General features: G+C 42.6%; 1 protein-coding gene across 6 annotated transcripts in view; it reads right to left on the minus strand.

Annotated features, from left to right (window-relative positions):
- LOC134348348 (receptor tyrosine-protein kinase erbB-4-like) overlaps positions 1-23787 on the minus strand; it is a 1006440-nt gene that overhangs the window by 26225 nt on the left and 956428 nt on the right. For 4 of the 6 annotated variants that reach the window (XM_063051562.1, XM_063051560.1, XM_063051559.1 and 1 more), the window contains one exon: positions 1879-1926. The exons of the other annotated variants lie outside the window; for them this stretch is intronic. In XM_063051562.1, coding sequence (XP_062907632.1) covers positions 1879-1926 — 48 coding nt within the window. The remainder of the gene's footprint in view (positions 1-1878; positions 1927-23787) is intronic. 6 annotated transcript variants of the gene reach the window in all.

Below are 23787 nucleotides of genomic sequence, written 5' to 3' on the forward strand. Positions count from 1 at the left end.
CAGGCTAATCTACAATTCCCAACTCCCCTTGTAATTTTAATGATCTCTGGCCTAATCTTTTCTCTGATCTAAGTATAACAACACAAATTCATATAGACTCTTCAAAGAATTGCATTCCTTCATCCTGGCAAATCTCTTCTGAACCTTTTCCAAAGACTTTTCAGTTTTCCTCTCTGCAGTTCCCAGGACTGGTAACAATACTCCAGTTGAGACCCAACTAGTGATTTATAATGGTTTACCATCACCTCGTTGATTTTGTCGCTATTCATTAAACCTGCGCGCTTGCTTTAAACAGCCTTTTCAGACTGACCTGTCACCATCCGTTTTGTGTCTGGGAACTCTTGTGGGACTTTGCCTTTGAATAGTTTCTCTATATAGTTACAAAGCTCTATTCTTAAGTCTCTCTTTTTCAGTGTCCTGAGAAGATTTTTGGGAGGTGTCACACAGAAAAAAAAAGTTCAGAAGCGATTTGCCATGCCTTTGCTTTTTAAGATTTTTCAATGTATCAACTCAAAGTCTCTCTGTAAAGGTTAAATTGAGTCCAACTCAATCCAAACCAATTCAATACAATTCAATTAACTCTTCAAATCAGGTTAATTGGAAAGTGAAGCCTGTTCTACAATAGCCATCATACTGTTTCAGATTAGATTTAAATGTCCCAGCAAACACTTCCAGGGCAAAACTGTATAGATTAAATGCCCCAGCACTGGCTCATCAAACACTCTGAGGCCAAAAACGCCACAGCTCAGTTGGCTTTGTTTTATTTTAATGCACTTGCACGCAGTTCGTTGCACTGTCTTCTCCTGTGTTACACTTAGCTGTTCTGCTTTGCAATATTGTAAAGCTTTGCAATATTGGAATTGCTGCATTGAACTTCACTGCACAATACTGCAGGGACCGGATTCAACTTGTTTCACTGCACGGTGTTGTACAGGACTCTAAATCTTCGTATTGTATTCAATTACTATATTGTGCAGCAGTGCATTATACAGCATCCTTCTGCTGCTACTCAGTATATTTTGTACATTGCACTATATTGGACTGTACCCACTGTTTGTACTGGGTTGCTGCCGATCAGACTCTATCATAAGGCTCTGTATTTTACAACATAAGATCTGACTGCCCTATATTTGTTGGTGTTGCATTCACACCAATGTGCAGTATTATACTGCAGGAAATTGCATGGTATTATTCCACTACATTTGCATTTCCTTGTCTAATTGAACTACACTTTAAGACACAAATGGTACCACTCAGCGTTCTAGATGTTTCACTCCATCAAAGCTTTATGCATATAAGGAAACAAAGTTTTAAATGAACAATTATCAGGTTCCAAATTAGTTCACATCCATTTATCATCAGGATTAGCTTAACTAAACACATACAATCAGGAATGTACTTGACATCTACCTCAGCAAATTGAGAGAACTGCTGGATTCAGATTCATTTCAGATATGTCCTCCCTATTCTGTACCATTACTTTCTCTCAGTTCCATACTTCTCCTCCATCACCTTGTCCATGAACTGGGCAATATTCCAGAGTCGGAGGACTTCTTCAGAACCCTCCAGCAGTCCCAATCTCCACTGGTTGCTAGAAGGTGTGCTAAGTTATGACCCCTTTTTTCCCACTCACCTTACTGTAAGTTGCTTTGCCTCCACACTGCAACTTACACGGTGGGCTGGGCAGAGACCGGTGCTTCCTGAGGTGAGGGAGTGGACACCTCCATGCATTGCAGGAGAACAGCATCCCAGTGCAATAAGGCTCGTGCACTGATTCTTACAAGTGATAAAGCAAGTAACTTTTACTGATTCTGAATGGATTCTTCACACATTTCTTAATGACTTGAGTTTATCCGGTAAAGGATGTTCAATACTTACTCCTGTCATGGGAGTGTACGCAGGTGGAGGGCTGTGTCCTGTCTGGCTCTGGTGGGAAGAATGGAATGATGATTACATGAGTGGCTGCAGGAATGGCACAATGGATGCACTGAACGAAAATGAACATCAAAGAAAGGAAAAATGTCATGACTTTGCAAAATGGAACAGAGGTAATGAAAGGCAAGACACCTACCCAGGAGTTCTCAGCTACTTCAATTAAATGGTCTGGTATCTGACTTCATTTGGAATCTGAGACACACCATATTTCACTTTCAGCAAGTATGCAACTGTGGACCTGGAAATAATTTCCTTCACAAATTTTTCCCTGAATTTCATCATATTACTCTGGCTTACACAAACAACCTTCAGATATGTATACACACACACACACGCACATGGAAAATACAATATCCAAATGCTAAATATTTCTGATGTGGGAAATCTGAAATAAAAACAGAAAATGCTGCAAACATTCAGCAGGTCAGGCAGCATCTGTGGAGAAAGAATAACAAGATAAGGTTTCTGATCAATGACCATTTATTATCTATTATAATTAGGTCTACATAAGTGCATTCTAAAGGGACACATGTGCAGAGACATACAGTTCATGAGCAAATGCAGACCTTCAAGGGCATATCATGCTCATACGCTCATGTTGATATATACACACATACACATATTAAAGGGCACACTCAAACACGCGCTCACTTATATGTACCAAATGTGGCTGCAGTACTGAAGCCAAGCCTATAGTCAAATTGTTTCAATATAGTTACAACACTGATACCCATTTGTCAATGTGGGAAGCTGGCAATTCAGAAAGTGTAGGACACATTCAACATGCCATCAGTTGACTGAGTGTGGCTTCAATGACCCCTGTTAAAACTGAAGTTAATGAGCACCAAGGAGATAAACTGCATTAACTGGAATCATACCTCACCCAGAGGAAAATGCATCTGGTTATTGGAGGTTCATTTTTCCAACCCCATGGGATAAGAGAAGAACCTCAGGACAGTACCTTGGGTTTGACTATCCTCAGCTGCTCCATCAGTGACTTTCCTTTTATCATCTCCAGAAATAAGATGTTCGCATATGATGTTCAATACCATTTGCATCTCCTCAGAGCATGAAGTAGTCCATATACTACCGTGTCTAAATTGCATTCCAGCACGGACTGACAAGCGGCAAGTAACATTCACAAACCCAGGCAATATCTTCTCCAACAAGAGATAGACTAGGCATCACTCTCTGATATTCAAGGGCAGTACCATTGATATCAATATCCTGGAGTCACCATTGATCACGAACTTCAGTCAATGGTCAAATAAATACGATAAATACAGGAGCAGGTCTGAGAGTGGGTATTCAGTAGAAAGTGGTTCTTCCAGACACTAATAAGCCTTTACATTATCCCCAAGTATATGATAAGAGTGTGTAGAAACACTTTCCACTTCATGCTAAAGGTATAGTTCCAAAATGCTGGCAAGACAGCTCCAACAACACCGAATAAAGGTAGCACACAAGCCCAGCCCAACCATCAGGACATTCATCTCGAGACCCAAAGCTCCAACAGCCCATATGGAATATACCAAATCCAATGTGGAGACTGCCCCAAACACTATGTAGGACTGGTGGGGAGAAAATTATCCATGAACATCGGCTAGCCATAAGAAGACATGATCCTCTGTCACTCATCCCAATACATGAAGACCAAAAAGGACACGTTAGTCAGGGAAACTATAAAAATCATGGCCGAAGCACAAAACAAGAAATCAAGGGAAATTTTAGAAGCTAAGATTCGATTAACAAGCATATTGAACTGGATACAATTTACGAACCTATACATCTGCAGAATCAGGGTCGAGGAACCAATGGTCACATTGACCGTTAACCAAGTTTACGGGCCAGTGGAGATCACTCAGCTATGCGGTTGGCCAGGACCCAGCAGAGACCTGCAGCCAGTGTGACAGCCAACCCATCAGAATAATGGGTCAGACCAATATATACGTGAGCACTCGGCAAAAACAACACTCAAATGCGCACTGATGATGCCACCTTGACTGGTGACGAATTGTTTGTGACCTAACCTCTACCTAGTGAACAACCCTAAAAACAAGCAGCCAACATGAGCTACCAATCTTTTCTTTCATTTGAAACACTTTCCACTTGTCTGGATGACTGAAGCACCAACAACTCACAGGCTGTTTGCCACATAAAGCAGCTTATTTGATGGGCATTCCATTCATCACCCTAATCTCTCATTCCCTCTACCAGTGGTGCACTGTGAATGCAATGTGAATCATTTACATAATAACCCATCAGTACCTCCCTAACCCAGGATCTCTGCAAGGATGGAAAATGATAGCAGGCAGATGGGAGTTTCATTGTCTGAAGTTCCCCTCCAAATTGCACATTACCTTGACTTGGAATATACGGCCATTCCTTCTTCATCGCTGAGTCTAAATCCAATACTTCCTACTCAACTATGTTGTGGGAGTACCTTCACCATAAGAACTGTAGCCGCTCTTTATTTCCAAGGTGAAAATGTCAAATGTGAGGAAGCATAAGTTTAAAGTGAGAAGGAGAAAGTTCAAAGGGGATTTGTGAAGCAAGCTTTTTACACACAGAGTGCTGAGTATTGACGCACTGCCAGGGGGAAATGATGGAAGCAGATATGATGGCTACATTTTAGACAGACACAAGAACAGGAAGGGAATAGGGAGGTACAAACCAGGAGATGGATTACAGTGGGTGGATGATCTAGACTGGTACCATGGTTGACAAGTCACATTGGGCTGAAGAGCCTGCTTCTGTTCTGAATTGTTCTATGTTCAAGACCTTCTCCATTAGGGATGGATAATAAATGTTCATCTGCTCATGACAATTCTCATTCTGTAAATTCATTCTAAAAGATTTTCCCACAGACATGCTGTACACAGGTGGGAGTACGCAAACATACAGCACATGCACGCTAGCATGTGTACTTTGAGCAGAAGCCACTAAACACTGAGGCAGAGTTCGACCTCCCGCTGATAAGCTTTCTGAGTCAATGACAATGAGCCCAATTTCAATTTTTTTTCAAAGGCACAGAGCTGATATTGGCAAAAGTGGAGGATATACCATATTAACCCTGATCATTCCTGACCTGCTGAACCTATGTGTCGCATTCAACCTCTTGGTTTCGAGACAATTTGTCATTTATAAATCTGTTTAGGCAGTGATAATGTTTACACCAATACACACCGTATATAAGTTAGTCTTCAGCAATATATGAATTAATTTCCACATGGTTTCCCTCATTTGGTAATGCAATGTTTTTTTCTAATATATGTCAACATTTTATTTACCTCCTGTTAAAAATGATAATTAAAAATACAATTGTATCTACTCCCTAAACATAACACTTTTTAGGGATGATCTTTAATTTTCATCATTCTCATCAGGCGGTGTGTCTACCACCTCCATTGCTCCTCAGAACTTTCATTCTTCATAGCCATTCAAGAGGCTGTTCAACCAGAGCATAGGCTTCCATCCAGAATTAGAGACCTAGAGTTATTCATCATGGAGATAGGTCCTTCAGCTCACCTCCTCCATATTGACCAAGGTTCCCATCTGAGTAAGTCCCATTAGTCTAAATCTCTTGAAACTTTTCTGTTCATGTACCTATCCAAATGTCTTTTCAATGTTGTTATTGTACCTGCCTCTGGCAGCTTGTTCCATGCACCCACCACCCACTATCTGGGAAAACTTGCTGCTTAGATCTATTTCCCCTCTCATTTTATACCCATGCGCTCGAGCTTTATGACTCCCCTACCCTGGGAAAAAGAATGTAACCACCCACCTTGTCAATGCCCTTCATGATGTTATAAATTATTAGATAACAAGAAGGAAAAAAACAACTTGCTAACTTTTACCATGCTGAGACCAATTATACAACCTGGATCATTTCAATTAACTGGACACAACTCAGGAATCAGATCTATCACCAATGACCTTTAATGCACAGTTTATATTAGATACTCTGGGTATTTGACTGAAAGGCCAAAATCAGGACATACATACATTTATTTATTTATGTATGTATGTATGTACGTATGTACATACGTATTTATTATGTATGTATGTATTTATTGAGATACAGTACAGAATAGGCCCTTCTAGCCCATTGAGCCACGCCACCCAGCAATCCTACGATTTAATCCTAGCCTAATCATGGGACAATTTACATTGAGCAATTAATCTACCAAATGGTACACCTATGGACTGTGAGAGGAACCTGGAGCACCTGAAGGAAATCCAGGCATTCAAGGGGAGAAAGTACAAACTCCTTACAGACAGTGGCAGGAAATGAACCCGGTTTGCTGGTACTGTAAAACGTTGTGCTAAACTCTACACTACCGTGCTACCCCTAGGTGGCATCTATTGCATTAAGCATTGTTTGTGATGAACATCTACTCTCCTCTCCTAACTTCCACATTTTACCTTCAAATGAAGACTATTTCACTGGTGATCTGAAGGATGTGTAATGAATGGATTACCTATCATGATAGTGCTGCCTACTGTACAATAAACTAATGATCTATTACATATTGCTCACCTATCCCATCCAAAACAACAGATTTCATGCCACTTAAGTTGGTAGTAATAAATCTGATTCTGATTAGTCAGGATATCCTGGCCTGAAATGGTGCATCCAATCTATGTTGGTCAAGTGTCCGAAGACAACTTGTAGACTGAGCCAACAACCATCTTGAGTTCCATCCTATAACATGGTGAAGATGTTTATGAGGATATTGCCAGGACTTGAGGGACTAAGTTATGAAGAGATGTTGGGCCAGGCAGGAATTTATTCATTGTAGTACAGAAGAATGAGGGGTATTCCTATGGAAGTGTATTAAGGCAGCATAGTGGTTAGTGCAACCTGGGTTCACTTCCACAGCTGTCTGCATGGAATTTGTGTGTTCTCCCTGTGATGTGTGGGTTTCCTCTGGTTGCTCCAGTTTCCTCCCACATCCAAAGATGTACAAGTTCGTAGGTTAATTGATCACATGAGCAGTCCAGGCTCGTTGGGCCGGAACTGCTTGTTACTATGTTAGATCTCTCAGAAAGATTTTTAAAAATCATGAGGAGCATAGATCGGGCGAATGCAGTTTTTTTTTCCAAGGTTGGGAAATCAAAAAACTAAAGACATACATTAGGTTTAAGACAAGGGGGAAGAGATTTAATAGATTGAACTCGAGGGGCAACTTTTTCACCCATAGTGTAGTCACTATATCTAATGAGCTGCCAGAGGAAGCTTTTGAGGCAGGTACATCAACAATATTTAAAAGGTACTTGGACAGGTACATAGATAAAGGTTTAGAGGGATATAAGGCAAGTGCAGGCAAATGAGAATGGCATAAATGGGCATCTTGGTTGGTGTGGACCTTTTAACTGTGTTGTATGACATTATGACTCTGTGATCTGATGGTGCTCCACACTTGCTCAGGTCATTAGCTTATTTTCTAATTTAGCAGAAACATGGACACTTCAAGCCCTCCCTCTTGGCTCTATACCTGATGATAAATAATAATGTGATCTGGAGAGCTACAAGTACATTGGTTCTTTTGTATATATTTAACTGGGAAGGAGTGTTGAGTAAAATAACTGTTTTCTTTGCACACCATGATTGTTACTAGATGACTGATAAATGGTATACAATGGATAGATAGGGAACAGAGTGGACAAACATAAGAACTGCTATTGCACCAATCCTATTAGAGACTGTAAGATTGAATTATAGTTACAATCAGGCTAGGGTTGGATTGTATTATGGTGAGTACGTTATTGACTGATATAATATGGGCTGGTATTGTATGGAAAGAGAATCTCACTCTTTTAGGGTGCCTATGAACACAACATGTAAAATTAATCTTGCTTTGTGTGCTGATTTGCTCTCCTGAACATACTAAAAAGACGGGCTGGCATTTTGATGGACTGTACCATCCCCACCAGCAATCAAACCTTGTATAAGATAGTGTTATACAACTGAGCATGCATTGTTGCCTTGGCACTGCAAATACTCCGGCAATATCATCTATTGAAAACTTTTCTTTGGAGAAAGAGAAATTAGAGTGGGCAGAGCAGCTTTTAATTGCACACAAGGATTTGGACAAGGATCTGACAAGAAAGCCATCATTGATCCATTAGGAATTAAAGAGAATTCTGCTCCCATGAATGAAGCTTTGATGATCATCATGAACGAAGTGAAATATGGCAACACCTGTATCATACTATCTAATATCAAAGTAGGGGGGATTTCTGCTTATGCGGCCAATGTTTTCACGTTGAAACAACACTGTCCTTCCACCACAGGACCAAACAATCCCTCTTTTAAAGTATTTATTCAGCCCACTTCTATTTACCTTCTACAACCCAGAAAATTGCCGTTTGTTCCACCAACTATATGCTGGCCCTCACCAGGGCAAGCCTACCAGTCCCATTCTCACTAGTTTTATTTCCTGACAACCTATTCTCTCGCACATTCACATCAAGTCCTCATGAAGCTTCCACCCTGCCTCCTGCACTAATATAATATACAGAGGCCATCTAACCTACAAACCTCACACAGCACTGGGATGTGAGAGATCCTGGAGTCACTGGAGGAAACCCAGACTCCACACAGGCCACATCAGATGTTAGGACGGAACCAGGAATGCCATAACTTTGAGGCAGCAGCTCTGATAACCACTTTACTGTATCGTCCACCAGCACCTTGATAGTTAGCACTGAATCTGTCTCCACTATTGACTGGTATCCAATAGCAACAGGCTTTGCAATTACATTGCCCGTCTCTCCTTTCCCGAAAATCCAAAATCTGAAAGCTATATAGTGACCCTTTCACTTAGTGCTGTGTAAAACAATTGCTCTATTTCACTGCTGTAGGTTTTGGTAATTATCTCACACTAAAGAACAAAAAGGCATTTAAATGAAATGGAAACTAAATTCTTGGGGAAGATTTAAAATGAATGACCAATCAACTCACAAGGTATAGAAAGGAACACATGGTGGGAAGGGATAACGTCCTCCGATTGAAAGGGAAGGAAAATGGGAGAAGGGCCCAGTGATATGGAGATGGAAGGTAATAGCGAAGGAGGACTGGGAAAGGATAATACATGGAGAAACATTGGAGAGAAAGGAAGTAAGTCAGGGCTGGAAAAGGAGTGAGGGAAAAAGGAAGGATGTCCCGTTAGAACTGGCATGCAACAGGGTCAGTTACCTGAAACATTAAAACAAAGCATTGCCTCCCTTTCAGCTGGACCTGACATGTTCATTGGACCCTGTCCCAGGATCCCTGGATGTTGTTATGAAGGCACAGAGGAAAATTACTGTCATTAGCTGGGGCAGTAAATGTAAGAGAAGGGTGGGTAAAGGGTGACAGTTACACAGAGCAGAAACAGGCCCCATGACCAAACTTGTCCATGATGACTGTTTTACCTAGTAAGCTATCCCACCTGCCCACATCTGGCCCATAGTCCTCTAAACCTCTCCTATCCCTGTATTCATCCAGATATTGCTAATGCGCCCACCTCAACCATGATTTCTGGCAGCTCATTCCAAATACGCATCACACTTTGTGGGAAGAAGCTGCCCCTGATATCCCTCTTAAATCTGCTCTTAAACCCACAGTATGCTATTTTGTTTTACCTATCCTCCCTTGGAAAAAGAGAGTGCTTTCTTCCTGACTATGCCCTCTCATGATCTTGTATACCTCTTCAATCTCCTATTGTATTGTAAAGGGTTAACCTTTGTGCTTGACAAATGGCTCCCCACCTCTGTGGTCTGGAACGTGACAGACCATGACAATACAATACTACTGTGGGTATGTGAAAGTCAGGTGAACACGGGTGAAATTTGTGAAGGATGATGACAAGTGATGATTGGTTCTGATTCGGTGGTTTGAGCTGGCACTATGCATTGGTCCACTTACTGGCAGCATTTCATATTAGTGGAAAGGGTCTAAAAGTAGAGCAGTCGGGGGCTTGGGGGTAGTTTTTTAGGGCCTCATTGATGGACTGATCACTGCGCTGTGGATCAGTAGAACAAGAGCTTTGTGGCAGTGAGAATGGACCGTGCATACCAAGATAAGCATTTTAATGCTTTCTCTGTTCTGTCCCAATAAATGTAGTTTTAAGTAGATAATTGCAGTTTTTGTCTTTCTGCCTGATCTAGCTAGAACCAAGAAATTTTTGTTGTAATATAACGCTTTGGCATAGTCAGCAGGATCTGGCGGGTGCGGTAGAAATCAAGAGTAGGAGTAAGAGTAAGAAAGAAGACTCCCTTGTGAAAAATACAGAGTACCAGGTTGGACTGATAGCTCTGCGGGGTTTGGCAGCCTGGACAAGTTACAGGCCAACCATGGTGTGCTGGTGGATTGCACAGACAAATTGGACCCCGCAAGGGATAAAGATGGCATGCATCTTGTGTCCACACTAAAGGGAGTTAGGGTTCCTGGACAAAAGGGGGATGAACGTCACCCTCCTCCCTATGCCCTCCAGACCTTGAAAGCATGACCAACTAGGGTTACTACATCCACAGAAACAGGGTCTGACCAATCTCCCTGTCCAATCACCCCTCAGCCTGAGGGGCAGAGTGTTGGTGGAGAACAGAAATGGTGACCACCTCGGTGGTGATTAAAGAATACTCCTCCAAGGAATTGTTGGAGCTGGGGTATTTTTGTAGACAGATTTCAGTGGAAACATTAGTGGCGTAGTTGTTAAGGATGTAGGATGCAAGAGGAGATGAATTGAACTGGAAAATATGTGCTCTGGGAAGGTTGTCATGAAACCATGGGGTAAACAATGTCCTACAGTGGATGGTCGGGGAGGAAAGGTCTTTGTGGGACAGAGTAATGGCCACAGTAAAAATTAAGCAACCCTCCCTGTAAGATTGGGATTTTAAATCTGGAGAAGAATGGAAGGCACTAAGGCACTCCATCAATGGGCCATGATCACTAGGAGTCATGAATGTGGGGATGACCCACCGGATATCAAAAGTTCACCTTGACCATGGATGGATATTTGGTAAAAATGGCAGTGCCCCATCTGAAGCAAATAAAACTGCCTTTTTTAGGGCTGACAGTAGGATTGGCCATCAGGCTCTTGGAGAGGTTGAAACATGTATGCTAGGTTTGTAGCTGGGTGAGAAAGATAAGAGAAACAAAATGGGGGGGTGGGAGTGGTTCTGTCTGACCTGTAAGGAGATATTATTGGTCTTGCTGAAGGCAGGCATCTGAAAGGAATGGGTGGACAGTATACCCACAGCTGCCTCATGTGCTTTAGCTTGCTTTGACCGTCAAAGCATGGAGGAATCTTCACAAACTCCCTCAGTCCCCATGATCCTGTGATTTCCATCTCTAAGGCCGATGGGAAAGCATCCTTCTGGAGGGTGAACCCACAGACAGCCTCAGGCCCAGATGGTGTCATAAGGGAGCGTTGAAGGTGGACCCAAATGCAAGACAGACACTGAAGTACTAGGAACAGGACTAGGTGTATCAAGAACGCAAGGGAAGTGGGGAAGAAACAACGCTGGACAAGACACAAGCCCTGGACAAGACTAGGATACAGGGCCTGGGCTAGGACTAGAAACTTGGAACCTGGACAAGGACTCCGAGCCAGAGACTGGACAGGGACCCGGAACCTGGGTCTTGACTCGGGCTTGGACTCGGGATCCAGGCGAGGACAAGACGTGGCTACAGTTTGTAGCGTGGCTACAGGATGAGGAGTGGCAACAGGACTGGATGTGAGACTTCTGGCTGGGACAAGGGAACCCCAGCACCGGGCTGGGCGAGGTGCATGGACAGGACAAGAACAGAAACGCAGAGCTCTGGTCAAGGGAGAACAGAAACATAGAACACAGAGCTGGGACCCCTCCTTGGGAACAGGACTTGGGGCCGGGGCTCGACACAGAGTCAGGACCCCTTCTAGGGATCAGAGTGTAGGGCCAGGACTCATACATAGAACACTAAGAGACAGATCTCTACTCAAAGTAGCGGCAAATGGCCAGACCTACCTAGCGAAGGTGTGGACACAAAGAGACAGTTCCAAACAACGAAAGACAGTTCCTTATCTAGCCACAGCAAGGCCCCAATCTTGCACTGGCAGTTGAACCTGACAGTGATACAGGCGAGGACACAGGCGAGGCTTCAGAAGGAAGGGGAAAGGGAGGGAACAGTCCAGCAACTGAAGGTGAACCAAGGAGCTGTTTATGTAGCCAGCCCAAAATGGGAATCATGTGCTTCAATTTAGACACCCAACAGAACAAGGGAAAACCGGAAAACCTGGAATAAGGATCAATGGATAGGTCCATGAACTGGAATGCGGACTTCACAGACCAGACCATGACAGATGGGGACCCTGCCGAGCTCTAAAGACCTGTGCTGATCAACTGGCTGGAGTCTTCACTAATATCTTTAGCCTTTCACTTTGGCATTTTGAGGTACCTTCCTGCTTCTAGCAGGTTTCACTTATAACTAACATAAGTGTGGTAACCTGCCTCACTGACTATCACCCAGTAGCACTTGCATCTACTGTGATGAAGTGCTTTGAAAGATTGGTGATGAAATATATCAACTCCTGCTTGAGAAGCAACTGGGATCTGCTCCGATTTGCCTACTAGCACACCAGGTCGACGGTAATGGACACCAACTAGATCAGGGAACAGTGGAAGCACTGTTGAAGGAGGGGGGGCTATTCAGCCGGCAACATCCCCCTACGATAGCCCAATGTGGCCGGTGCGGAAGGGGATGGAACATGCCAAATAATGAATAGGCACTGTCCTGGATGTAGTGACCATTGTAGAGGACAAGTGGGTGGGGAGAGAAAGCATTGGGATGCTGTTGTGGATTTGGGCAATGTTTTCTTTTCCATTCCCCTGAGCCCTAAGCCCCAAGACCAGTTGCCTTATACAATACTTTTTGTCATCTTCCACAAGGATATGTACACATCCCACCTCGTGTCATGGCATTATAGCTTGAGTCCTATAAAGGAATTCGCTTAACCCAAACATTTCAGTATCGCAGTACATAGATGATATCCTATTGCAGGGGCCCTCAGAGGAGACAGTTGTGAAGGCACTAGACAAGGTGGTTACCTCTCTGAGGGAGAAGGGATGTTTATTACTCCAGACAAGACTTGATGCCCAAGCCAGAATGTGTTGTTCCTCAAAATACAATGGCATTCTGGGCAACAGGAAATATCGAGAAAGACCAAATGAAAAGTATGGAGGGCAGTGGTCCCCATCTCTAAAGAGGAAATAGACAGGTGGGTGGGAAAGGATAAAAGCCTGGGAACATGATTCCCTTGTCCATTTGTTGCTCCCCACTAATCTCCCTCCTGGCACTTACACTTGCTGGTGACGGAAATGCTATACCTGTCCATTCACCACCCTCCTTGCCTCCATACAGGACACAAAACAGTCCTTCCAGGTGAGGCCACACTTCAGCTACAAATCTGTTGGGGCAATCTATTGTATGTGGTGAGACACGATGTAATTAGGGGACTGCTTTGTCAAACATCTCCGCCCCATCCGCCAAAAACAGAATATCTTGGTGGCTAATCATTTTAAATCCTATCCCCATTGCCGGTCTCACATGTCAGTTCATAGCCTCCTCTTTTGCCACAATGAGACAACTCTTGTAGTAGAGGAGCAACACCTCATATTCTACCTTGGGTAGCCTCCAACCTGATGGCTTTAACTTTGATTCCTCCTTTGGTAAAATGTTTTCCCTTCCCCTTCCCTCTTCTTCTATTCCCCACTCTAGTCTCTTAATTCTTCTCATCTGCCTGTCAACTCCCCCGATGCCCTTCTTTCTTCCCTTTCTCCCATGGTCTGATCTCCTCTCCTATCAGATTCCTTCTTCTCCAGCCCTTTACCTTTCTCATCTGCCTGGCTTCATTTATCATCTTCCAGATAGCCGTCCTTCACTTCCCCCCACCCATTTTTTTATTCTGGCATCATTACTATTCCTTTCCAGTCGAGAAGAAGGGTTTTGGCCCGAAACATCGACAGTTTATTCATTTCTATAGATGCTGCCTGAACTGCTGTGTTCCTCCAGCACTTAGTGTTCACTTGTTTTCACAACCTTATAAAATGTTGTTCAACTTTATGCCGCTATGTTACAATATCCTTCAGGTAAAATATTCAACCAGCTTCGCCTTCTCCTTCAGGTGGATTCCATGGAGTCATAAAGAAATTCGGTATGGATACAGGCCCTTTGGCCCATTGAGTCCATGTCCACCATCAAGCACTCGTTTACACTAATCCCACATGCGTCCCATTTTTTGCTTTCCTCTACACTCACCTACATACTAGGAGCAATTTACAATGGTTGATTATCCTGTCAGTCTGCAAGTTTTTGGGATACAGAAGGGAAATGGGGAATCCGGGGAAACCCACGTGATGTTAGGGGGAAAGTGAAAACTCCACACAGACAACACCTGCGATGGGGATTGAACCTGGTGTTCTGTCTGTAAGGCGGTAGCTCTACTAGCAGCACCATTATGGAGCCAGAGATTTTAAAGAATCATGTGGAAACATTTCAACGATAGACAAAGGATTTAATTTTGGTGTCCTGACAAAAACATTGTTAAGGACAAACTGTTGGGTCTTTCACAGGGCATTACAATGCGGAGATTAACTCTGTATTTCCTACATCGCAAAAATGACAAATGATGCATTATTCTGCCTCCACCCTTTCCTAAATGCAAGAGATTCTTCAGATGCCGGAAATCTTGATCAATAGACGCAAAATGATGGAGGGACTCAGCAAATCAGGTAGCATCTATGGAGGGGAATAAATAGTCGACGTTTCAGGCCGAGACACTTTATCAGGACTAGAAAGGAAGGGAGCAGAGCCAGATCAAGAAGGTGGTGGGGGGGTGATGAAGCATGAAGCTGGAGGGGGATAGGTGGACAAGAGAAAGGGCTGAAGAAGAAGGAATCCAATAGGAGAGGACAGTTTACTGTGGAAGATAGGAAAGTAGGAAGGGAACCAGAGGGTGCTAAGGAGGAGAAAGGGCTAAGAGGGGCATCGTAATGAGGGATGGAACAAAAAGGAGAGGAGGAGTAATTGCTGGAAGTGAGAGAAATTGACGCTCACGCCATCAAACTACAGGCTCCTTCATCCTGAGTTTGGCTTTAGTGTGGCTGGAGAGGAGGCCAAAGACAAGATGTGACAATCTGAATGGAAATTAAGGCTGGTTTATACTTCTGTGTCAAATTGACGCCGTAGGTAGGCACTGCTGCAAACCCTACGTAGAGCCGACGTGGATCCCTACGCCATAGCCTGACGTGCACCTCTCCCAAAATGTAACTACGCATTGCGGCAACGCAGACCGCAACGACTGTGATTGGTCCACTTGGTAGCATCACATTTCCTCCTATGCTGCACTAGCTTCCCATTGGGCGACTGAAGGGCAGGGAAGGAACTCTGGCTGCAATGCTTTCCATAAAGCTTTACAGACCTCCGAAATTATGGAGGACACATTTCCCTTTTACGAAAAAAGACGCTCACTTTAAACTTGTTTACCCCGAGAAAGACTACCATGACCATGAAGCCTTGCATGGGCAGGTGTGTGCACGTGCACGACGTGCCCCAATTGCAGAGCAACGCAGACACACCAACGCACAAGTATAAGTGCTCACAACGTGCGTAGGCCACTTGAGTAGGTTACGGCGTCCATCTGACGCAGAAGTATAAATCAGCCTTTACTGAGTTCCTCCAGCATTTAGCGTGTCCCTGATATTCCTTGCTGTCTACACCTCTTCCAAGTTCCTAGAACTTAAAACACCTTTGGGTTCTGAGATTTTCATTATCATGTCTTTGATTCAAAGGTTGCCTCTGTTTCTCTGTCTATGGATGCTGCCCATCTGCTGAGTCTTTCCAGCATTTGCTCTTTCCATTTCAGGCTTCCAGTGCCTGCAGTTTTTAAAAATTATTTCAAGTGACAGTGGTTAATTAGCTGTGAGCTGCCTTGGGAGGCCCGACACCATGAAAAGCATTATAAAAATCCAAGTCTTTTTCTTCCTTTATTTCTGTGTAACGGTAGGATTAAGGGAGATTCTAACCCAGCCTGGATCTACGGAGGCAGAATCAGAAGGACAGGCTATCTAGATAAAATTCCAATAAAATGTAAAATTGAACAGATCTCCAAATTTAAAGGGATGTATGAGTTTTAAAAACAGGGACTGCTACATTACACATTTTAGTCCTGACCTTTTTAAAACCCACATTAAAATACAGTTGGAAATTAGACAATGAACGACATCCGAATGAGCTGTGTAGTTGGAATACTGTAATTATCATCCTGCCAATCTGCAGTGATAATTGACTTGTACCCTCCACAGTAAAGATGTGCCCCTTCAATATAAGAGGCTCAGCCTGACAATGATTACATTTGCAAAATGCTCAAGAGATAGAGGATTTCAGCCTGTGTGGAAACGGCTGCCAATAACACAGTCCCACAACATTGCAATTGCTCGCATTGTACGGAAGGGAAGCTTTGCCCTGAGCTGCTTTTTTTCTCCTCCCAAACACTTCAGTCATTTCCCATCAGCAGGCTCCAGTCGTACTGCAATTTAATCAAAGGGCAGCTGTGGGGGAACAATGTTCAGGAGAGAACACGGCCACTTGTTTTCCTGGCTTTCTCCTTTAAGGTTTTGATATGCAGAAGGTAAAGGACGGAATTGGGAAATGGAATAGAATGCCTGCAAGGTACTGAACAAACTCTCATTTGACAGGGGATGACAATTCACTCCCTGTTAGTAAATATCTTGTAACCTGCTGCAAGAGTCTATTCTTACTCATGTTAAGGAAATTAACAAAGAAATAGACCAGGGACTTGTGTTTCTGAGTGAATTTCTATTGTAATCCATTTCCTTCAAAGTGTCACAAAGTATATCTACTGTTTTTTTATAAGGAAAAGATTAGCTCTATGTCACACGTACAGTGTAACAAAAACATCAACACATACGTTGAACTGTGTCATTTACAACAAAGCAAAACAGCGAGGACTGTCCTGGGCAAGCCCCCATGTGTCGCCACACTTTCCATGCCAACATAGCATGCCCACAGCTTACTAACGCGAGCCATATGTCTTTGGGGTGTGGGAAGAAACTGGAGTACCCAAAGGAAACACACGTAATCATGGGGAGAACTTATAAACTCCTTACAGACAACGGCGGGAATTAGGAATCACTGGTGCCACCCAGTATCATTTCCCTCCTGCATTACCAACAATAACACAGTTGATATTAATCCAGTTTCAAATGACATAGTGTCTTTAATATGGTAAAGCTTCATACGAGTGTTATCAAACAACATTTACCAGCAAGATGCAGATACCAGCATAGTTGACCAAAAGACCATAAGCTACAGAAGCAGAATTAGGCCATTTGGCCCATTGAATCTGCTCTGCTGTTCAATCTCCACTACACTTATTTAATCCCCTCATTCTTCCACCTTCACCCCATAACCCCTTTAACAATCCCTGAACTATCAATCTCTGCTATAAATACACACAATGACTTGACATTCATAGCCGTCTGTGGCAATGATTTCCCTGCATTCATTACTCTCTGACTGAAGAATTCCTCCTCATCTTATTTTCAAAGGGATATCCCTTTATTCCGAGGCTGTGCCCTCAGATTTTAAGACTCTCCCACTACTAGAAAAATCCCTTCCACGCCGACTCTATCCACGCCTTTCTGTATCCGGTAGGTTTCAATGAAAGACACCCTCATCCATGGTTACTAATGCTAAACTGGAAGTAAAAGCTGATTGAATGTAGAGTAAGTAACAAAGAGGTAACAGACAGCATTCTGCACTAAAACACTACTGATGAGCATGTCACCATGGTGATAATGAGTGTACCTGGTAGCTATTGACAACGTCTTATCAAATCTGTGTATCCGATATTGTCCATGTATCAGAGACTACTGGTGTGCTGAGTGAATGAGTTCACCTTGTCTTGCTAGGAACCTCCGGTGTAAGAACTGGAAAGTTAGCATTCTTCTTGTAGAAACGCAATATCTGAAATACTGTTAAATTAATTATGTTGGAATGAAGAAAGAAATGAGCGGACAACAAGGAAACCTCTTTGAGTATTAGGCAAGTGCAGTGTGTCCCCATTAACCAACACCAATTTTTATAGGTGCACCATAGGAACCATCATATCTGTCAGCATCACAGCTTGAATTGGCAACTGTTTGCATCATGGTCTGGTACGGTAATTCGAATGTGCAGGTAAACAAGAAACTGCAGAGAGTAATGGACTCAGCTCTTCTCACCATTGCTAGCATCTACGTAAGGCACTCAAGAAGGCACTATCATCATCAGAAGATCCCCAATGTCCAAGCCGTGCCACATTCTCACAGCTACCACCGAGCGAAAGAGACAGAAGGGTTTGTTTACACTTCCCACTGCCTTGTAAAGCAGTCAACATAATCAACGACCCCCCACCCATCCTGGCCATTCTCTCATCTCCCCATTTCCATCAGGCAGAAGATATACAAGCCTGAAAGCACATACCACCAGATTCAAGGACAGTTTCTATCCCACTGTTATAAGGCTCCAACAGTCCTTTTGTACATTAAAGATTAACTTTTGACCTCATAATCTCAGTTGCCATGGCCCTTGCACCTTATTATCTACCAGCTTGTTTATAGACACACTTCTTTAGAAGGGCAGTGGAGAGTATTTTGACTGGTTGCATCAAAGCCTGGTATGGAGACACCAATGCCCTTGAAAGGAAAAGCCTACAAAGAGTAGTGGGTACAGCCTAGTGCATCACAGGTAAAGTCTGCCCCACCACTGAGCACATCTGCAAGGGGCACTGCCACAAGAAATCAGCATCCATGATCAAGGACCCCCACCATCCAGACCGTGCTCTTTTCATGCAGCTGCCATCAGGAAAGAGATACAGGAGGCTTAGCTCCCACAACATCAGGTTCAGGAACAGTTATTACCCCTCAGTCATCAGGCTCTTGAACCAGACTGGATGATTTCACTTGGCCCAGCATTGAACTGATTCCATAACCTATCTTGAAAGTACTCAACTTCAAGGACTCTACAACTTACATTCACAATATCTATCTATCTGTTTATTATTATTTTTTAATTGCACAATTTGTGCCTTTTACACATAGGTTACTTGTCTTCTTTGCTGTGTGTAGTTTTTCATTGATTCTACGGTAGTTTTTTGTGCATTTACTGTGAATGCCCACAAGAAAATGAATCACAGGGTAGTACATAGTGAAAAATGTGACTTTGATAATAAATTTATTTTGTACTTTGTAGCAGCACTGCATTTTCTCAGTAGCTGTAATGGTAGCACTGTGTTATGCATTCTGTTAGTTATTTTCCCCTATGTACTATTTCAATGTAAGAATGTTTTGAATTGATCTGTTGAATTGCATGGTAAACAAAGTGTTTCATGATGTCTCAGTACAGGTAACAATAATAAACCAACCACCAATTTCAAAACTCTCTTTTACATTGAATTATAGTATGAAATAACTTTCCAAATTTTGGAGATCCTTATTGAAAGAATACTGGAAAGACCTGCATTTATATTATGCTTTTTGTCAGCTTGGGATGAAAGGCTTTTGAAGTGCAGTCACAATTATCCTGTAGCAGAATTTATGTACACCGGAATCTCACAAACAGAACCATGATAATGGCCAGGTAAGCTGTTTCAGTGAAGTAATTCCAGGGATAAACATTGGCCAGATCATTATCTTCTTTCCTGCTAGTCCCTCAAGACTGAGGATGACTTGCTTCAAATCTGTGTTCTTTTTTAATATTTTGAGGCCGATGAGGCCAGTGAAGGAATCACAAGCTTTCCCATGAATAGAACAGGAGGTGATGTTTGAACAGGTGGGCTTGTGAGGTCATCCTTTCCTTCTGAAATTACGCTGGACTTCAATGTGCTCCCAACAGAAGGATGTGAGGTTCTCAATACCATCCTGAGTCCTCCTGCTCCATTTTGAGTGCTTATGAGCCAGATATTCCCAGAAATATGTGAGGATGCTGCATTCTTTCAAGAGGCTTTGAGGACATTCTTGAATCTTTAGAATCTTAAGACAACAGGCTGAACTATACTGCAAATTATGATAATTTCCACATGTACCTGAAGCAAGACAGCTTTGAATTGGGGCCTGATCCGAAAGGCAGCAATGCTCTGGTGCTGTGGTTAGTACTTTACAATCATTAATCATACCCTATGCTATGCACAGAATGGTTGCCACGTTGTTCAGCTTACAATAAGGACCTATCCTTAAAAATGTGTGCTCTCAATATATTTGAGCTCTGAAAGGTACATTAAAGATACAAGTCCCTCTTTCTTGTCTCTGGTAAAAATGGAAAGGATTCCATGCTGCCTTTCATGACCCTGTTGAAGAATGCCTACTGCAGTTACGTGGAAAATTTTGCATCTAGGCTCCTTCAAACAGCAAAGTAATAATGACTTGATAATATATTTAATTCCCCTCATGAGAAATAAGTATTTGACAGGACAGCAAGGATAACTGCTTTTCAAAACACTGTCATGGAAATTTTATGTCATGTCTGAGGCAGGGTCTCAGAGGTAGCACGTAGCACAACTATTAATATTTCAGGCTCTCAGCTCCAGTAACCCAATTCAGTGCTGGCTCTGTGGAGTTTGAATGTTTTCTCTGTAAATACATGGGTTTTACCCTAGAGCTTCCACTTCCCAAAGAAGTATTGGTTAGTCGACTGAAGTATCACTGTAAATTGCTCCAGAATCTCGAAAAGTGGCCGAATATGCGGTCGATGGAATTGTGGGGAAAATAGGTTGCAGGAAATGTGAGGGAATGGGATAGTTTACTTTTTGGCCAAGATGTGCAGAATGGGGTGAATGGCCCTATTCTGTGTTGTAAGAAAATATAGAAAAGGAGCTGTAACACCACATTGGAGAGCACATTGATGTTTCCATGTTAGGGGCTCTGGAGCCCACCAACTTCTAACACAGAGGCAAGACTGGCACCAAATAAGGTAAGTGGACACAGTCACAGGAACATCTGCTTTGTTTTAATTTGATGAAAGACCATAAAACATAGGAGCAGAATTAAGGTATTCGGCTCATAGAGCCTGCTCTGCCATTTCATCATTCTCCTGCCTTCTCCCCATAACCTTTGACAGCCTTACTAATCACGAGCACTTGACAACGAGATAGGTTCAACTTGCATTCACTGGTTGCTTTCACTGAATGACAGTCTCTGTCTCTAGTGCCCAGGGTATTCTCCTCATAGCTTTAGATAGAGAATTTACATTGAAGAAAGCATTAATACCAGTTAATACTTTCCCCATGGGATCTGGTACAGACAGTTCTAATACCTCCAACCAAGGATTGTCCTAATAGATGAAGACAACTTTAGTCAGGTTAGCCTTCTCTGCCTAAAAGTCCAACACATCAAAAGCTTGATCAAAAAATAAGATATGTTAATGATTGTGAACTATTCCCACAACCTATGCTTAAAAAACCTATGCTCAAGGACTCTTCATCTCATGTTCTTGATATTTATTGCTTGCTTGTTTATTTATTTATTTATTATATGCTTTCTTTTTTTCTTTCCTTTTGTACAATTTGTGATTTGTTATCTTTTGCACATTTGTTGTCCACCCTGTTGGTGCAATTTTTCACGGAACCTATTATGGTTATTGGATTTATTGACTATGCCCACAAGAAAATAAATCTCAGGGTTGTATGAGGTGACATATGTGTACTTTGATAATAAACTTAGTTTGAACTTCGAACTTTGTTGTAAGTGATATGTGATATGTATGGCAAATATCATTTTTCATTAGTCACTCCTTGCGTACAAGTGAAGCTGTTGTCATGTGGGTTATTTTTTGTTCCATTGACTACAATACTGGATTTCAAGGCAATTTGGAAAAGGAAGGCTATTTGATAGCCAAATAACGACTAAAGCCAGGAGACGGTATCCAGTCAATGATGTGTTTTGCAAAAGGATTGTGCTTAATTTCTGCAAACAATTCTCCTTGACAACAGAGCCAACGTTATTAGCATGCCGATTATTTGTATTAAAAGAGGAAATAAAAGGGATAATGATACAGCACTCAGTGCAGGAGCCACTGCAGTGTAGCAAATCACACTGAAGCTTTGGAGGCATTTTTTGCTTCTAAAGAAACTTGATCATAAAATGTCAATTACAGTCACTTCACAGGTCTTTTCACTGGGATTGTGAAGGTAACACTGTGAGGCTGATTATACCCAATGATTACTGCCTGCTGCGTTTTAGTTTTGCATTATCATCCAAAACAAGTTGTTTTTCTAATTTTTTTTTCACTTCTCTAGCTGCAACTTCCTTCCCTCATCTGCTCCAGTCCTTCACCAGAGCAATGGGAGGTAGGGTATGTGGCTTCTTCTGTCTGTGGGCTCTGATTCAGTGGCTGACAAGGTCAATGCGGGCACTTTCATGGATGGAGCCACTGATCGTGGGGTGGCACGTCAAGGTCAAAGTAAATTTATTATCTAGAATTTATTATGCTTATACAGAAACCTGGGTGTTTCTGGTGCATGATGTCACGGTTCTCAGTATCAGCCCGAATACTCTTAGTTTGGGTGATCCACCATACTTCAGAGAAGGGCTTCTCCTGGAGGGATTAGTAGCTAGTATTCTTGCCTTGAGCTGCAAGACTGTGGATTCAGACCCTCCTCGAGAGCTATGACTACATTATCCAAGCCGATGTTCTGGGCACGACAGATGTAAAAGAGCCTTGGCTCTGCTTCTGAAAGAGTAGGGAAATTCTCTGCCCAACACTGCGAGAAACTGCAGACAGTTGTGGGCACAGCTCAACACATCATGGAAAGCAGCCTCCACACCTCCCCCCACCCCCGTGCCCATGGACTCTCTATTGTTGCCCCAGTAAAATCAAAGAATCATTCCACCCCTGAACATTCTCTCTTCTCCATCCTCTCATCACACAGCAGAATACACCTGGAAAGCATGTATCACCAGGCTCAAGGGAAATTTCTATTCTGCTGTTATAATACTATTGAATGGTCTCCTGAAACAAAGATATAAGACTCCTGACCTAACACTTTCCTTGTTATGGCTTTGTCTGTAGCATTGTACTTTCTCTGTAACTGTAACACTTTATTCTGCATTCTGTATTGTTTACCATGTGCTACATTAATGCTTTGCATAGATAACAGAAGTTTTTCACCATACCTTGATACATGTGACAATAATGAACCAATTTACCAATTAACTTACTTCTGCTCACTGGAGCTTGCTGTCAGTAAAATGGCAGCTCATTACCACCTTCTAAAGGATAGGTAGGGATGGGCAATAAATATTGGGCTTGCATTGTGTGAATGAAGGAGACAACCAGAAAGACAGGGATCTCTGGAATTCTTTCTCTTAGGGAGTTGCAGATGCTCCGTAACTTAACGTACAAGGTCGACTGTGAGTTTTAAAACAAGGGGAATCAAAGGAAGTGGAGTTAGGAGAGGTGGCGCAGAAGATCAGCAATAATATTGAACACCAAAACAAGCTTCAAAGCGACACTAGTGCCTATGGTACAGAATCAAAAGCTGGAAAATGAATTTTGCATCGATAAGCACTTAATAGTTGCCACAAACTTGATGGGCTGGTTGAAGGACCATCTTCCATGTGATGTGATTCAGTGATTCTATGGTCCTAAGACATCCCTGCTCTGTGTGGTTCATGCACTAATAAAGTTAAATTGGTACAGCACTGGGCTGCAGGTTATCTCAGTCAACTCACTCAAGGGTTGGCTTAGACCCAAAGAAATGGAAATGATAGCCCTCCTCTTTGACAATCAGTCATGTGCTTTTTTATTATCTTACTTCAACTGATTTATAT

The sequence above is a fragment of the Mobula hypostoma genome, chromosome 6 (assembly GCF_963921235.1).
Source record: "Mobula hypostoma chromosome 6, sMobHyp1.1, whole genome shotgun sequence".
Lineage (NCBI taxonomy): Eukaryota > Metazoa > Chordata > Chondrichthyes > Myliobatiformes > Myliobatidae > Mobula > Mobula hypostoma.